We start from the raw sequence: 19887 nt of genomic DNA, 5'->3' as shown, positions 1-19887 counted from the left end.
GAAGAATGTAAGAAGATATCAAATATCATTCTAAAATTTTAGAATGAATCTGTACAGAAAAAAGTTTTCTGTTGATAATTTTAAAATTCGGAATTCAGATCAGTGTAATCAGGTGCTAATCATTTATAATAATTTGCTGAATTTTTAATGATTGTGTCTGTTTACTGAGGTAAAATATAAATTTATTTTTATTGTTTATTTACTTATTTAATTTCATTCATTTATTTAGAATTAAAAAATTAAATACTATGAAAAATTAATTTCATACTATGAAAAAAATTGTGCTAGTGTACTAATTACAGTTGAAAATATTCTTCACTGTCTTATAAATTATATATCAAAACCTGTCTATAAAACAATGATTCAGGATAATGTTTTTCATTTTGTAGTGGTATGAAAATAAATTGAATAGTGTAAATTTAGGATAAATTCAATTTTCATTTTCTCATTAAACATAATGGTACTTACTAGTTACTGTGTTTTTAGTTACTGTTTTTTTTTTTTTTCAGTACACCAGTAAGGAATTAAAATTACCATATCTAAATATTTTCTGATAAACAGATTTACCTCTGACAACAGGTGTTTGATTTCTGTTTACATTGAATGCTAAGAAAAAGTTCATCTTTCTTTTGACATTTTTCCCCCAATGCATGTATCTTCCTTCATTGCAAAACAAAGCATTTTGTTGATAAGATCTCGAAGAAAAAAAAAATTTATATATATATATATTTATGTTTTTTGTTTCATGTTTTAAAACGGTTTTGTTTTTCAACTGTTGAACATTTATGGTACTTAATTCACCACAAATATTACTGAAAACACCTTTGTAATAAGAATTAAAGCTCTCTAGCCAGCCATTAGCTGCATTAATTATACTTTTGTAAACATTTTTCATTTTCTGCTTTAGGTTATTGATATTCATATTCTAGAAATTATCTACTATTAACAGGTTTTGTAGGGTGTTTATCGCAATGCTTTATGTAAGGAAAAGTATAAGTTCCCAAAAATGTATTTCTGTTCTGTTAAAGAGTTCATTTTAGTCAAGTTCTTATACTTATGTTTTCAAATTTATTTATATTTCATAGTAGAGTTTGCCTAAAAAATGAGAATTATGTAATTTATTTATTTTATAAAGTTATTTATCTCAGATATTTTAAATGAGATGTTGTATTAACCACTTAGTGTTTAATAATGTAATTTCTACATTATTAGCTTTTTTATTCTCAATATCATTGTTTTATGTAAGTAATACAAATACACTCACTGTTCATTAAAAAAATAATAAAAAGTATTATTGTGTTTTTATTGTTGTTTTAGGCGGATATCCGAGTTTTTACTACTAAGAGATACAACTCTAATACCTAATGTACTGTGGTTTGAGTATACCAATACTAGGCAAGAGGCTCGAGCTCGTGGCAGGAAACTTGTCTCCATGAAGTCACAATGACAGCTGACCGATGTCTACAGTTTCTTCCGCATTTATTGGCCTCGCAAACGGTAGCAATAGTGCCCGGTCAGCTAATTACTGCAATAAGCTTTTTGTTTTTAGTTGACACGATATGTTAAAAAATGATAATGCTTTGGTGCTGATAATGTTCATAAGAAATATACATTATTGTGAACTTAATGCTGTTGATTAATTATTTGAAAATTTTTGTACAGTGTTGAACAATGCCATTAATTTTATTTATGATCTCAGATTTTTTTATTACTGTGTTAGTTGTTTTAAACAGAAAAGACTTATTCTGTTTATTTATTTACTGTGTGTCATGAAGATTTATGAACTACATAAAGATTAGTACTTTTATTCTGATAATAAAATACTTCTAGCCTCAATTGTTTTTCTATAATTGGTAATCTGTTGTCATCATTGATAGGTAGTTTACTGTGTTCATTTTAATGCAGAAGAAATTATGATCAGAAGATTATATTGCTTTACATTTCACTATTTGTAAATAATGATATATTGCTGGATTTTTTTTTTTAAATAAAAATTGGTTGTGTTTTTTATGAATATAATTTGCTGGCTATTTAACAATTTTATGTTCTTGATTTAATTCCATGTTTAATTGTCTTCCTATACATTCACAATAACTGTTTAGAAATTTTTACTATTTCTAAAAAACAGTTTTGGTAAAATAAACTTAATTCTGAAATTATTTACAAATTTTGAATTGTTGCTAGTCATTGTGAGTGGTTTAATTTTTTAAAATGAAATTTAGTAGAACAGTAGATACTAGACTATTTCTTTATTACTGATATATTGCAGTAACATTGTAGAAATTATGTTACACTTTTATTGTCTAGTATTATTTTTTTATTGTAACAATGTGCTTAAAGAATGATCACAATTTCTTTTTATATGCTATCAGGAGGCGGTTACTTTATTTAAAAATACTTATACTGGCAATCTAAATCAGGTTAATACTACAACGGGTAAAATGTAACTTACCTTTCAGAAATTAATCAATATTTATCTGTTTGATTTTTCAAATTATATGGCAAGGTAACAAAAATTTAAAACAAAAATCATATAGTACTATTTTGTTAATTATGCTTTTAATTGAAATGTGAAAAAACAATTTCAGTAAAGATTGTTATTATTTTATATATAAGGCTGTAATATTTTATAAAAATATTTCTATGTAAAAAAAATACAGTAGTTTAAAATGCAGAAAATTAGAATTGATTCTGTTATACAAGTATTAAATTAAAAATGATAACTGCTTTATAGTGAGATTGGACTGTTTAATTTTTAATACTATTATTATTATTATATTTAAAAAATGACACAATGCTTTGAACAATTATTCTTAATTGTTTATTTGTTTATTTTTAAATAAAAATAAACAACTTCAATTTGTCCGTGACTTGAAGTAAAAAGTAATATAAAATAAGTTAAAAATTGTTTTATTGTTGATATCAGAATACAGATTCATTAATGACATTCGTTGATTTTTGTAAAGATTTTTTGTTTTGTCTTAATATGTGTAAGATTTTTTTTTAATGTGAGATATTGATTTTGGCTTACTTGCTTTGTCTTCCTATTTATACAATTGTTTGTATGTGTTTGTTATTAAGGATTTTGTTGTAAGTGATAAAGAGCATTTCCATCATTTAGGGCTAAAGGTAGAAGAGAAAAATATTTTATTATGAAACTGGATGTTTATTATGATGAAATTTGTGAAGATGTGATAAAATCATTTGATTAGAGGGATTTTCATTTTAATATTTTCATATTTAGAAACCTGTTTTTAAATGTTGTAAATCTTTCTTGCCTGTAATATGAATATTTAAAGCTAAGATAGTTTATAAATTTTATAAAAAAATTATATGCAAGCTTATTACTAAAATTGTTGTTGCTTTTCATTCTATCAGCAGAAGCTTGCCAGTAGTGGAATAAGACTTTTCAAATATCAAAGAAGCTCATGTTCATGAACTACAAAGCACTAATTTCTTTATAAAATTGATAAATATCAAATAAATTTGATTTTACTCTCAATTATTTTGTTTGAAATTCTTAGATTTGTATTGATTTTTTAGTTTATATAAAGCTTAATTAAAACTAGGCTGTTGACTGCCCAGATAGACCGTCAGTTAATAAGTACACAGTTATATCATGAGGTTTATATACACAGTTGAAGCTCTGTATAACAAAACTCAAGGTTCCACTACTTATTTTCATTGTAAAAGAATGTCATTACTGGGAAAATTGTTAAGGAAAAATTTCTTTCTTTACCTTTCCTTCTATTTCTGTGTCTTACTATACCAGGAAAAAAATAAAATAAAGAAAGAAAAATTGGATTACTTAATTGAGACTGCTTAGTCTTAATTAAGACTACTTAATTGTTTTCTATTGTTTATGTAATATAATTAATAATAACAATGAAATTAGAGTAAATAGACTTATCAGGAATGTTCAGGAAGTCTTTTGAAGAGAACAAATATGAACTCTGTACAGCTGTAATTCCACAAGTTTGTTTAGATAAATTTAAAGACATTTTGTACTTTTACTACAGTATAAAAGCTTACTCTAATATTGTGTTGATTTACAAACAGTTATTGGAAAGTTTTCCATAAAATTTTGTATTAAATTTCTCACTAATCACAGCTTAATCTTTTTACTCACTTCTGAAGAATTGTTTGATTTTTTATTGTTTGTATTCTGCTTTACAATAATAATTTTCAGTGATATTTTCTATATTTATTACTTGTTGATGCAGCTGAGTGTTTGTACTTTGGCATCTTAAGTAGGTTGATATCAGCCTTATTGCATTTAGGGCCTCTTTTGAAGTAGAGGATATGATTTCTTTAATCCATTTTTCTTCCTCTTTGCTTTCTTTATTATCTTTGGTAAGAATATTTTCAACAATGTCATCATGACTTGTGCTGTTACTGTGTAGTACTTGTTATCAACTACTTGGTAATCGTTGATATTAGATAATGCAGACTGAAGAGATGGTATAACACTGAACTGTTTTATCTATTCACTTAGAGGGTAGATTACCTTCGTTTATCGTATTCTTTGTTATCAGAAAAATGGTTTTATTGTGCCAGACAGGAATGCTTAAACATGTGTTTTACAGTTTAAGGCATAATCAAGTTCATTGATTATGGTAACTATTCATTGACAGGTAGCATACTGCATCATACAAATTAAATTTGATATTATTTTCTCTCTTCAATCAAACCACCATTTTCTTAATATAGTGACACTTCTGACATTTGATGACACATTGATCCATCGGTTGGGCACCAGTTAAAAAAAAAAAACATAGTTTTAATTTGCTTGTGTCCTTATATATTTGCATGAGCTGTACAGTTATCTACTAATAAAAAAATATTCATACTCTTTTTAGTTAATTCAGCATCCCATGTTCATATTTATTCTTTAAATGTTACAGAATTCATCCATGCAGTTGTTTTGATATTTTAAACGTTAAGATTTAATGTTTTTCAAATATTTATGTTTTTCGAGGTTTTTCTATGACTAGTTACTCTTGTTTTTAAGTCCCTGCCATTTTAATATGAACAAGAACAATAACTTTTGCTAATTATGGGAACAGAAAATTAAGGGGTGAAAAGTACATTTTACACTCTTAAATTTTAGTCTTGTAGACTTGCCCCAATTTTTTTTTCTAGTCTTCTGGTTGTGTGTTTTCAATCATTTTTCTTTGTAGCTACCATCAGTAGATACAATTGAAAGTCACGACAAGTGTTGACTGGCTTATTACCCTTCTCCATCACTTGAATTTCACTTTTTTATTCCACTGAAAGAATTTCTTGTTTGCTAGTCATCAATAAACTAAAACTTGTACCACAATACACGTACAAAACAAATATGGCCCTGAATAATTACTTTTTTTAAGAGGTGAAGGAACCCCATTTACGGGTGCCTAGTTAGTGTAGTGTAGGGTTCACTAACAGGTTCTGCAAGATGTTATTAAGTGCGTATATATACCTGCACATTACTGATTAAACCTCCACCCCTCAGCTAATAAAGCATTACTTCAGGAGGGGGTAAAATGTCCACATACACAATTGGTCACCACTAACACCATGTAACACTCATATAATCATGCACACACCACACAAGTACAGTGCATCGCATCAGACAACACACCAGGCACAACAATACCATGCATACATACACCATACACATACCACACAAACTTACACAATGCATGCCCAACAATATGCACGCAAACACAAAATACTTACCTGCACAGCATTTGTTATTGCTCTGGAGAAGCAGAGAGCACACCATCAGGCACTGGTGATGGGGTTTTCACAGCCTTACTGCCCCCAGGCAACCCCCGCATACTTGCAGGGGACCCCCCAGGCACTCATTCACAGACCTGCCCGACCCAGCACCCCCTGGCGTCACATCCCTGACGGGACTTCTTGATCACGTGTACTTTATCCAATAACTTCTTCCCATAGTTTTCCAACTAGGGCATCTGACGTCTTCCTGCATTCCTCATTCTACTTCAATCTTTTTCAAAAATTCTTAGCTCCTTCATGACAGTAGCACACCCCACAATTGCTGTCTATTGTTCCTGCCCTCCAACATAATCCATTGAACATCTTCTGGCTGGTATACATTTTGTATACATGGTATACATTTTCTTCTTCCTTACAGACCGACCAGGCAATAGTTAAGATTGGTCCAGGTTGAACCTAAAAAGGTACGACCTGAAACCACCTTGCCCAGACAAAAATTAAGTCAGGTTTTTGTGTATTGCACCATGTACTATGTCATACCAAGCCTTTATATTACCCACCACCCAGTGGGTCCACCAACCTGTTACTCCTACATCCCACCATTTTCTTACCCAGCCCTTTAAGCTAAATACAATACCATATAGAAACTGTTTACAGTACAGTGTTTTGTGTAAGCATAAGGAAGAGATCAAACAACAAACAAGTAGCACCCTGACATACACCTGAATGAATTTTTAGTGTTACATTACTGTTAAACAGTACGTGGAGATTCCAATTTGTAAGGATAGCTGTACTGAACTTATGACCTCTGGAGTCTTCTAAGTTCAGTACTACTATAGAAATATAGTATTCATAACCTGTTCAATAAACCAAAGAATGTACAATAATTGTTGGCAATTGCAGCAAAGGTGAATGTAAATTAAAAGTTGTAGAAATGAAGACAGGTTGACAGTTAATTGGACTATAATCTACATTAGCAAGTTATTTTAAAATTTACAGAATTATTGTGTCCATCAGATCTTCTGTTCTGAAAAATGTCATTCTATTACAAGATTCAGTACCTGGGACTGCGTAACATAAAAATTCCCATTTTAATCTTAAAAATTTTCCATTTTTTTTGTTATAGAGAAAATTCAAAGATATTTTTATTACAGAAGACATAAATTATACTGCCTATTACAGAATTGTAAAGGGACCAACCAATATTTTCATTATGGAGAGCTTTGACTAGATATAATATTCCCTATTATATTAATATGTAGAAAATAATAATATACTATCTATGTATTAAAATTAACTTCATTTTTATTTACATGATGTTTATCATATTCATTACTTCTCTCAAGTTTTAAATTAAGTTAAAAACAAAGTTCATTTGCCTCAAATTTTGGAAAGCAGATCTTTGGCTATATAATGTAGTGTGAAATCATATATTTTATGAAAATGGTTATCCACTGAAGAAAGAAGTTTAATATGACTCATTAAAATCCAATTTTTTTATATTTAAAAAATTTTATTCTGTTACAAAAAAAAAAAAAAATTGTACATTACTTAAGTAATCAGTGGTACTTCTCACCTTGATCCTGTCGGGCATTGAATGGATCAGTTTCCTCCTACATTCCTCTAGTACCATATATTAGTGTTGATTCCCAATCAAAGTTCCACTCTATTCTGGGGTTTTGCATAATTCATTTACCTGAATTTTTTTAAATATTCCATTTTTTATCATAAATATGTATTCTAACCTCACATCATCAGATTTAACTGTTAGGGACTTACTTTTAAAAAATCCTTATTATTTTGATAATACAATTTATTAGTTCTCCTTAAAGATAAATAACTCTTGGTTTGGGTTAATGGACAGTGGACTAACCTAATCCCATACACCTTGTCATTTGCAAGTTTCAGTGCATAATAACCTTTTTTTTTGGATAGAATTAATGGTTTGTCAGTTTTTATTTTCAATAAGTTCACCTACTGCTATTGTGAGTCCAAGTAATTTCTGATTTTCATGTTCAGTTAGGTTGTTAGATAAATCACTGTAATTACTGATATTGTTGGTTGTAAATAATTTGTTTTTAAAAAACAGTTTACAAGTAAAAAGAACACTGATGTTGTGTCCAATAAGCTGTTTTTACACAAGAATGATTATAATACTTACATCTTGATTCCTCCCGAGGGGAGAAGATCTCGCCTCGTAGCGTGTCAGGTCGCTACACCCCCCCGTCCGTTCCAAGCCAGAAGTGGCTTTAACGGAGGACTTACAGCAATGCTTATACTAATTCCTTTTCAGTTCTCTGTGGTTTATCTTTCTTTACAATTTACAGTCTACTTATCATTAATCATGTCCAGCCATTTTCCTGAATCTGTTGAAATTTCCAATTTTATTTAATAATTAAATAGATGTTACATACATCTGACAAATTGGTTTCTATAACGTGTGCAAATGTGGAAGACAGAATGTATATCTCAATGTCATCACTCCAAACTTGTACTAACAAGTTTATTTTGTTAAGGCACTAGCATTACCACAAGCCATTTTTTTTTTCCTCTACTCCCCTGGGCCGGTCCGACTTGGTGGTATTGCCCCATCCAGGGGAGTGTCTTTTTACTCTAATAGGCCTTTCCACCTACCAGCTATATACCAGCATGGCAGGTCGGCCTACCGGTTAGCTCTTTTGAGAGATTTACTTTTTACTATTGCCCATTTTAGAACCACGCCATACCAGCTATGTTGTGGCATGGTGTCGGGTCTTTTCTTAATGACTTGTAATTGATCCCTAACTAAGTCCCCTGGAGTCCTCAGCGGCTCATCGAGACCGACACACCTCGGCATGTCGGCCCTCACCACTGAGGTTATCCGCCCTACCCTAACCTAGCTAATATCCCATGCTTCTCTCATCTGTGTTCTTTTGCGCGATGATTTGTCTAACGTAATTCGCAATTCTTCTCCAATTGGATTCATTACTTAGCATAAAGCTTACTATTTCTACTGGAGTTATCCCAGTAATTGCCACGTTAAATCTTAGAGTGGCCCACCTATTGCATGCGAAAAACGTATGCTCCACGTCATCTGGTTCCTCACAGTACATACACCCTGGGTCTTCCCTCCTACCCACTTTGTATAAATAACTGTTGAAGCAGCCGTGTCCTGTGAGGAACTGTGTTAAATAGTAGTCAGGGATAAGTAATTTAGTTTAATTAAAGTAATTTAGTTTAGTTTATAAGTATTTAGTTTTCTACCCACGCTGTCTTCAGCCCACCTCTCTTGCCAGTTGTTGTTGATAGCACCTCTGACCTCCTGTTCTTCTCTTCCTTGCGACTTTTCTACTCGTTGCCTCGCAATTAGATCAATTGGAGGCACACTGGCTATAACACATAAGGCTTCGTAGAAACGGTCCTGTATGCTGCTACCACACCCAGGAGTGCTCTTCTGTGCGTCCTCACTAATTTTTCCTTATTTCTTCTGATGGAGATGGAATGCCACCAGGCCAGAACCGCATACATTAGCGAGGACACAACAGTGGTTGCTAATAATCTTCGTTTTGAGGCTCTAGGGGCCCTCTGCGATGACATGATTGTATTAAGGCTCTTGATCATGCCTTCCACTTTCTGGCAAATGCTGTCTATATGATCGGTGTATCGACAGCTCTTCTGAAATATTACTCCTAAGTATTTAAGGCTATTAACTTTGTCTATGATATTGCCGTTAATATTAATGTTCAAAGGCTCCAAAACTCTTTTCTGCCCGTAAATGCGATACACCGACACTTGTCTATAGACAGCTCCAGTCCCCTAGAGCTCAACCACTCGTGTATGATGTTGGTAGCGGCATTCGCCCTCTCGTGGACCTCCATGACTGTCTTGCCTTCCACGAGAGTCGCAAGGTCATCGGCGTACGCTATCGCCTCGACACCATCTGGGAACACACTATTTAGTAGTCCATCAAAGACTGTTAGCCATAATAACGTCCCCAGAACCAACCCCTGCGTCACTCCACCGTGCATTTGGAAATTTATAACCTCCTCCTGGGCCTCGACCGTACATCTTCTGACAGATAGGTATCCCTCTATTTGTGTGCGTATGTACGGGTTTAATCCCTTTGCCGTGATTGCCTCGTTAATATGGTTCCAACCAATGGAACTGAATGCGTTCTTTATGTCCCCACCACAAGCCATTACTGGTTAGTTATGTCAGCTATTATCATCTTTCTTCATATTATTTCATGATTGTATAACATTTTTTGGCAGCTTTTTATTTACTATACTTCACTCCAGACAACTTCTATTCTTTATCAGCTATGATCAGTAATTCACTATTGTTAAACCTACATAAATGACCATATTACTAACTAAACTATAGTAATAACAGTTTTCCTTTGATAATATTATTTTGATATTATAACCAGTCAGCAGACTCTGTAACTTTCATGCACTTGAATTGATATTGCATTGATTGTTTACTAGGCCAGCATTATTTTTATCTACATAACATACTCCTTATTACAATGCAATTCTAATAAGAACTGAATAACTCTGGTTTCTAGTTATTTTTCACTTACAAAACAAGGTTACTTGATTGTTATTTATGCTAATTTTTTTTTTGTCTTAAATACGTTCATTAATGAAATATGCATTCTGTGTCAAGTATGAATTGTATATATTCAAAACTAATGTTACTTAAATTTTAGTAGAGAAAATCTTTATTTTATAAAATCTGCTACCACATTCTCAGGACATCAAAAGGATTCTTCCCCCCATAAGAAAACTATAATTGTAATTTATTCGAACAGATATATTTATAACTTCTCAAAGTACAACTTATTACTGCCTTTTAGCAATCGATGGAAATGCTTTATATTTAATTCTGTATAAAGAGGACACTCTTGGTAAATGCCAAGAGTCTGTTTTGTTAGTTTTTCTAGTGATGATTGAATGCTAATTTGAAACTCTGTAAGACTTAATTTACTTGAGAAATGGCAAATCAATCTTTTGCTTTACATTTTTGGGACAAGTGTCGCAGTTTTACCATACACTTGGTACATTAAAAACAGCAATGGAGATTCTTCATTCCTTGCTTTTCCTATTATTTCTTATGGTGTCATGGTTCTTAACATAGATAGGTACATACATATGATGAATTGTAACGTTTTGAGTTCCATTAGATAATGTGTTCAGTAGCAGCAATGACCTGAAATAACAGTCTTGTTCAATTCAAAGAGATAAGTGTAACTTTATTAACAATCACTGTTAGTTTTTCTGAACAATAGTTGTTTTGCAAGTTGTACAGTATGTTTGTTAAAAGTACATAACTGTATATTTGTAACAACTTCAGGAAAATTTGGCAGTCAAGTTTAAGAAGAATTTAAAAATGTATTTGTTACATACTTCAAAAGATACAGAGTTTAGAAATATTGCTTTTCCTGGTAAAATTGCTCCTCTAACAGGCAAACACTATTAAATTACACTAAAATTAACAAATTAACCTTTTTTTAAATCTTCCAAACAATTTAAATAACTTACAGAAAATTACAATTAGGATTTCTGAAAACAGGCTCTGGGGCAAACAGGAAGTGATCTGTAATAGATCCATATCGTGTACCTAATTAGGATCAGATTAAAATTATGAAGTATAAAGTTTTAATTATTGCTATTATTTTGGTGAAAATAATATTAATTTCTTTTTTCTAAAATTAAAAGAAAATTAATAAATTATTCTTATTATTTTTCTATTTTATATAATCAGTCGCTGCTATGAGAATTAAAAACAAATTATAGTTTTTCAAAAAATGTTTTTTTTTTTACAAAATACTGATTGAATTCAAAGGTTATCATTTTAGTAAATATAAAAAAATTTAACTAATAACAGTTACTTCCTATCTCTTTCATATGAAAAAAAGACCACTCCCGTAAACTGTGTATTATTTTTTTGATATGCTGCAAGTATCCTTTTCCAATATGATATCATATGCTTGATTATTATGTACTATATATTCCATTTCATTATGATGTATATCTGAACCCCAATAACCTGTATTGTTTTTATTTATTTATTAATATAATAAATAGAATTATTATCCCTTCTGCAGCATGTGTATTATATTTTCTGTGAATTTAGTTTTTTTCCAATTAGTAAGAAATTAATTAATCTTTGTAGCCAACCAAGTCTTTATAGCCAAGAAAATGTTCATCAATTCCCATATGCTTAGTTTGCTTAAGTTTATTCATTTTGAAAGAGTAGCTGAATTTTGCATCTACATTGATTGGAATTTACTTTCAGCTGTTAGATAACATCAATATTTCATCTCAAATATGATTAATAAATTCTTATAATAATCAAGAAATGTTGTGGTAGCCATTTGCATTATCTTGTTTTCTTCAGTCAATAGTCAATTATCCATGTGATGCAAAAAATATTCTATTTGAAAATGTTGAGTTTAAGAAAACCTTGAAATCTGAGAAAATAAGCTACATAATCCATCAACAGTAAGTGATCCATTCTTACAAATTTCATTGTTGATTTCTATTTCACTTCTTTGTTCACGAGACTGGATAGTTGAAAATAGTTTTAATCTTGAGCATTCATTATTACATTATCAAATATAATACGTCATTTTCTCACATTTGAATCACCTCACACTACTCTAAATTTCTGCTAAATGAATTTCTTTTGAATTTAAAAACCAGATTACACTTTTAAGATTTATATACGGTTTTTGTGATTACAACTTTAAGTTTTGTGTTTTAAATACTTTTAAACAGAATATTATAGTTTTAGTCACAAAACTTGACTTAGATGGAATTAATATAACATTAGAAAACAACTTGGGAATTTTTGCTAGGTCACCTGAGTGAGCACTATGTGCAAACATTCTTTATTTTTAAATGCCCCTCTTATCAAAGATTAGTCGATAAAGTACTTTATTGACTAATCTTTGATTAGACAAATTATTCTTATTGATAAAGTACTTTATTAATAAGAATAATTTGGTTTATTGCACAAATATTGATGAGCCTATGTTGCACTTAGGACAAGTTCATAAACCTGAGGACTGGTGCCTTTTCATAGATTCATCCGACTATAGTTTAAAAGTGGTTTTACTACACAACGGTAATAAATATCCTTTGATACCAATTGCTTATGGTGATAATTTGAAAGAGACATACGATGTGATGTAAGACGTTTTAGAAAAAATAAATTATAAAAAACATAGCTGGAACGTATGTGGTGATTTGAAAGTTATAGCTATTTTGTTAGGCTATACTAAGTACATGTGTTTTCTTTGCGACTGGGACAGCTGAGCTAGGGATAAACATTATGTTACCACAGAGTGGAAGAAATGAGACAACTTAACTCCAAATGGGAAAAATATTATTCATGAGTCCTTAGTTGAACCCAAAATAATATTTTTACTCCCTCTCCATATCAAGCTAGGACTAATGAAAATTTTGTTTCTCATTGACTCAGCTATTTCTAATAAATTATCAGTTCACATGTTCAGAAAGAGCCTTTGCTTGTTAGAAACCTAAATAAGAAACAATAATTATTTTAAATCTGTTATTAAATTACATGAATATTTATTTTATTTTGCTCTCACAATAAAGTGATACGATATTTATGAAAGAAATATGCCTGCTCTAATGTAAATGATAGAATGAATGTGATGCAAACAGTGTTATGTATATGAGATTGATTGATTGTCATGAGGGGTGACTGAAATTTAATGCACAGTTGCTCATAACTTACAAATGAAAAGAGTTAAATGAAATAAATATGGCATAAAAGTGAATTTTATTTACTACAAAATTTAATTTATTTTTCCACATAGTCACCATTTGCAGCTACACATTTCTCCCAACAGTGAGCCAATTTTCTCATTCCATCAATGAAGAATGCTGGCAATCTTCCTTGATCCACAACTTCAGTGCATCTTTTAGTTCATCATACATGGTGAAATGAATAGCAAATTATCCCTCTTTAATTGTGGAAAGGAGTGAAAACTGCAGAGTACCAAATCTGGTGAGTATGAAAGAAGTGGAACAGGTTTAAATTTACCAGAATCGTGGTGGTAGTACATGATCCGTGTAGCCAAGCATTATTGTGTTGCAGAATATCCTTTTAGTGCAGCTCCAGCTGCAAAAGGAGGTGTTTCTCATTGATTCTTCTCATTAGTCATAAAAACTGGTGAACCACTGCAAGGTTCATTTTCCATATTCGTTTTATCAACTTTTGATGCATAAAATTTATTGCCCATTACTCGTAGTATTTCAATCAACATTTCTATCGCCATAAATGGCTTTTAGGCAACAAAAAATGTTGCTAGCGTTAATTTTGTCTGCTGTAAAATCTCAGTCACTGCACACTGCTTTAGATGCGTTGACAAAGTAGGCATACTCGATTCCATAACAATAGTGATTGACAGAAAATTAGACAATGAGAAGATGTATATATATTTTTTTTTTTTTAAGCATTGTAATATGCAAATTAGTCTGAACATGGGACATTTTTTTTTCTTTCTTCATTGTATCTACTCTACTTGACCAACTCATCATTGTCTATGTTCTGAGTAATGTAAAAGTTAAGTTCTCTGTTCATCTCATAATGATATATATTAAATACAGTTTTTGAGGAAATTTATTGAATATTGTTTTACAGAATTGTATTTGTGCTTGAAAAGCACAATTTTTCTTTTATAATTTCCATTGAGCTCTGGAAGGTTCTTGCATTTTTAGAATGGATTTTCTATGAAAAATTTAACATTAATGCATTATCCATCTGTTAAGTCACAATGGTGCAGTATATTTATTAATATTATGCTCATATGAGGTAAGCCTTGTAGTGTTGTTTGAAGAGTAAACCATCTTAATCATTTCTGGCGTTTCATTGGAATGACTAACACTTACTTGAATTTAGATAAGCAAACATTCAGCTGAAACAGTCCTCAACTTAGATCAGATTTAACTGAATCTACAACTTCTATATTTTTAAAGTTGGTCAATAGGCCATTTGCCTTTTCCTCAACTGTCACCATTGAAGTGAAACCTTTTTTTTGTATTTTTTTGAAAATTGATTTTTCTATTTAATCTTTTTTATAATTACTAGTTTGTTATTTGAACACTTCTTTTAAAACCTTCTCCTAGATGAAAAGTTACATCATATTTATGTTGACTTAGTACCAAAATAATATTTTTGTCTATTCAGCAATTAATACATAATTAGGAATTAATAATTTTTCATTTTGATAAATCTTCATTAAAATGCATTACAGAATAGTCTTCTACCAATATTTTAATTAAATGTTTTATGTCTAATTAATCTTTAATTTTCTACTGTGTTTAAGAAAAAACAAAAGTTTTGAAAGAAAAATGTTCATCTATTAGGAGTCAGTATTAACTTTGTAATCAGTATAACACACATTTTAATCTTAAAACTTTGACCAACTGCCCTTCAGAGTATCATCTGAATTCATTTCTATCCATTTAAAATGATACAAAAAGATCTTGCAAAATACTGTTAATAAATGTTTTCAATTATGTGGTTTGTAATTACTGATTTCTAAAACCTTAATAAATTCTTAGAATGACTGTTGCTTATCTGTTTTACCAGTGCCTGTTTTACCTTCTCCTTCCGAGCATACAAGTATGACACAAGCAAATAACTTTTGAGTTTGGTATTGACTTAGATAATGTAAATTCTATTTTAAAACAGTTATAAGAAATTAGATATTTTTCATTGTAAAGAAAGAGCAAGTATGGCTGTAGAGAAAAAAATAGTCTAGTTAAGAATTGGTGGTAAACTCACTCTTAGCTGTGGACTTAAACTGGGAATTAACCACTGTATCATGTGACCACTATGTAACACAGACTACTTCCAGTCCTACAGAAAACTTGCCAGCCAGCTAAGATGATGGTCTTAAAACCAGTAATGTGCAAAAAATACAAGATTAAGGGACCAAAGCACATACAAACTGGATCAAAAGATATAGGAAGATGTTCAAGTGCAAAGATTTGTTTGCATTAGAAAGGCATCAAATGGAAAAAAAACCAGTGTGAGCCCATATCCAACAATCCATTCAACTTCCTGAAAAAAATTTAATGATTGTTTTATGTCAGGTGTTCGTAGTTCATTAACACCAGTGGGTGGTATATTTAAAAATGATAAAACAGCTGTGTTTGAATTAATTTTCATCCTACTGTATTAATTATACTTGAAAACAAAAGTTATCCTTCATGTTAGTTTGATTGACTTCCTAATTATCCTGAGTATTAATTATTTACTTAAAAATGTTTGCAAGATCGATTCTATTCATGAAGTAATTTTTTCTACCTGCCTATTAATAAGCTTATTTGATTAATAAGTAGAAAAAAAGTTTTACTTGTCTCTTAGAAGAAGTGTAATTTTCTGTGGTTATGTAATTTTAAATGTACTGAAATTTTTCTCTATAATTTTTTATGTAATATTGTACATATTTTAAATTATGTTAATGCATGCACATGTATGTTAATTAGATAATGTGGGTAAATAAAAGAAGTTTAATAGTAAACTGATAACAATAATATTCATTTTAGGCTGGGTGTGCATTATTATTATTATAATTATAATAAAATTATTACTGTTAATCAGAATTCACTTTGTAAATATTAAGAAATGTATTGAAACCTGTTTAGTTTACTATGAATTTTATGCAACTGTATATAAAATTAGAAAGGCAGCAAACAATTTTTTTTTTAAGAAGTTTTGATATTTTATGAAGGTAGTAATTTTTATATTCTTGTGACATTAATATTATCTAGAATAATTTTTATACTTTTATATGTGAAAAAGCTATATTATTATTTTAAATAATTCACCATTTGTGCAAGTGAATTTAATAGACTTTGTGTACTTATATATAAAATGTTCTTCTAAATATTTAATGATTACATTGTATAGTTATAAGCATTTGTATGTGTATTTTTTAGTGAAAAAATTTATGTTTAACTAATGTTGTAAATATATTTATGCATTTTAAAAGTTAGCGTATCATTTCATGTATTTTTCTCTTTAATCCTATTTACTTTAATCTCTTTCATTTTACCCTTATATTATTTATAAAATGATTAATATTGTTTGTATACTGTATTTTTTGATTCATTATTGTTAACTGCTGTAATAAAATAAAAGATTTATTTTGATTTTTATGATAAAATTGAATATTGTTTACGTAAGTTTTTTTTTATTACAGAATTTTAAACTGTGGTATTACATCTATAATCCTTTACACAGTACATTAATATATTAAATACATTTTGGCCTTTTCAAAATTTTCCGTATTGTAATTATCGTATTAATCACATTATAATTAATTTTCATTTGATATTTGTAACTTGTAATGTCAGTTTCAGAAATTTTAATACATATAAATTTTCTTAGTAAATTTATTTCATCAGTTAAATTTAATTTATAATTTATTATAAATTTGGATCTAATAATTTTTTTTATTGTTATACCAAGTGGTTATGGTGGTTTTAGTTGAAGTAGAAATTCTGAAGCGCTTTTTAATTTATCAAACAAGGCTTCACAAGAAGTTTTTGGAAAAGGTCTAACCTTTTAAGTCACGAGAAGTTCAGCAGGTTTTTTAAATCTTAGGAAGGTCACAACTGCCTCCTATGCCTGGAACCATACCTAGTATTTATGGAGTGATTTGCTTTACAAATTAAACTCCGGACTCCAGTTAGTTATTTGAAGCATTAAATCTGTTAATTACAATTAGATTCTAATACTCCAATAGAATGTAATCAATGGTATTCTGTTACTATATAAATTTAATTTTATTACTAAATGAAAATAATAGTTATTAAAACAACTATATCATAACAAATAGTTGAATCATCACTTATTACAGTTGTTGATTTATCTATATTCTATTTCATTTATATGAAATTATTCATTTGTACTTATTTTTTGTCCATCAATCAAAATCTAAAAATAATCTCATTATACTGTTAGTGTAATTATTTATTTGGCTTCCTAATCTCACTGTTTTTTTCAAACATGGTTTACCAATCGAAAAAATGCATATAAAAAAACTGCTGGTTTCTAAATATAATGTGTACAGTTAAAAAGCATATGATACAGTTTTCAAAATTTTTATTAACTTTATTTAATATGCATTTTTGAGATTTTGTAGGACCACAATCCTTTCTCTCCTCCACCAAAGTTCTTTTCACTAACTGTAAATTTATGTTTTTAGAATTTTTTTAATGTAAATAAGCCATTTATTTCATTTTATCAATATGCTGCAATATTCTGAATTCACAATTTTGTTGAAAGGAAAATTTTAATATTTCTTAAAAAACTAATTTGAAGATTGTGTTTTTCTGTTTCTGTAATATCATTAAATTTGTTTGTTTAACAATAATTTTCAGTTTAATTTACTGTAGTTGTGAAATAGGATATATGAACATTTTTTATTTTTTGTAAATGAAAAAAATGTTTAGTATGTGTAGTTTGAATGTGTAAAGTGAGATTGTAAATTCTTTATTTGATATTTTGCATTTCATTTTATTTATTGTGTTGAAAAAATTATTTACCATTCAGTTTTTGAGTAACTTACAGTTTAGAGCTTTTATGTGCATTGGAACCTTAACAGTTTGTGCTTTTTTATCAATATATTTTCTACTTACTGCTAATCGCTTGTTTATTTATATATAGTACGGACAATTTGTAAATTTTTATCCAGCTGTTACATTTATGCAATTATTACTCTAAGCTCTCCCAAGTTTTCATCCAGTTACATTTACAATTTTTTTATGAAGATAAAAAATACATTTTTTTTGTGAGAAATTCCAACTTTAACAGGGATTTAAACCTAGATCCTGGATGAAAGATGGGAATCCTTGTACACCACTACATACATATTTTAAGGAAAGAATTGGCCATTTATCATCTGTGGTTAATGTTCTTTATAAGTTCTTTCTAGGCTTTGTAAAACAATTATTTATATTATTATGAAGGTTGTTTTTTATTCAGTAAAGGTACACCATTAATGTATTCATTTATATACTTTAAAAGACTTAACACACTATTACTACAAACACATATATATATATATATTTATAAACCTACTCATGTGTTACTACATTTTCTCCTTTTTTATATAATTATACCTGCTTGCACTATTTATTAATCATAAATTTTATCAGACGATTTCTTTATGGCTCTTTTTGACCATTTTTGAAGTCCAAGCTTTCTTGGCTAAGGTTATTATTATAAGGTTGCAATTACTACTACTGTTAATTTTTTCTATTTTTACACCTTTTATACATTCTTTCTGTGGTTTGGTAAATGCTCTTCACGATGAAGGGCATTAATGTAGATATTGAAAGTTAGAAATATATAGCATGTGAAAAACATCGTACTTGACTAGGATTTGAACCCAGAACCTTTTCAATGAAAGGTAAGTTACCATCACTTCGCCATAGAAGTTGCCAGAGGTACTGACATTATTGTATTGTTTTATTACAGTAACTATTATTATGATCCAATGCAATGCTATCCTTTATTCCCCTCCCTTTTGCACCATTTTTATTCTCATACATTTTACCTCTAATTGTAATATAATTGTTTTTTTAATCAAATAAACAGAATAATATTAGTGTTATTAATCCTAAATGAGTTACATTACTATGCTACATGACCATAACTTCATTCTTCAAACTGTTAATGTATTATACATCAATAAGATTGATTTTGAGTTAAAAAATTTCAATAATATTGAAGATTGCCTTATTCATTATATAAATTCTATTATTTACCAGCATTTCTTTTCTATCATTAAAAATTAACTGAACATTCATGACCAGTTAACTTCAAAACTTCTTTTTGAGATTGTATAATTTTGTGGATAAGTTGAGAAGGAATATTTATCTTTAAAAATATTCCTTTTCAAGTAAAACAGGAAAAAAACAAGTAGCTGTTGAACATAATTTTTATTATCACCTTTCTCATTATTGTAACCAGTTCCATATATTTTCTGATATGTCATTTGCTATATGATCAACCTTTTTCAACCACATTTGTAATACAACTTTTTAGTGGACAGCTTCCCATTGTAGTGTATATATTCCAGTTTTTTTTTGTTAATCATATCTATAACATATTACAATGTTCTATTGCCTTTAT

At 29.4% G+C, this 19887-nt stretch overlaps 1 protein-coding gene across 2 annotated transcripts in view; it reads left to right on the top strand.

The window, feature by feature from the left end:
* Positions 1-7279, top strand: part of LOC142319535 (dolichyldiphosphatase 1-like) — a 36203-nt gene extending 28924 nt beyond the window's left edge. Inside the window, exon 7 of one of the 2 annotated variants that reach the window (XR_012755209.1) lies at positions 1318-1452. Coding sequence is in view for 1 of the 2 variants with exons in the window: in XM_075356921.1 (XP_075213036.1) it covers positions 1318-1447 (130 nt within the window). In the remaining variant the exon portion in view is untranslated. Of the gene's footprint in view, positions 1-1317 lie in introns of both variants that reach the window. The other variant, XM_075356921.1, reaches the window with a different exon arrangement.
* The last annotated feature ends 12608 nt before the right edge of the window (positions 7280-19887 follow it).

The sequence above is a fragment of the Lycorma delicatula genome, chromosome 2 (genome assembly GCF_047948215.1).
Source record: "Lycorma delicatula isolate Av1 chromosome 2, ASM4794821v1, whole genome shotgun sequence".
NCBI classification, from domain to species: domain Eukaryota; kingdom Metazoa; phylum Arthropoda; class Insecta; order Hemiptera; family Fulgoridae; genus Lycorma; species Lycorma delicatula.
The sequence above is the reverse complement of the archived record's forward strand: the minus strand, read 5'-3'. Positions and strand labels throughout refer to the sequence as shown.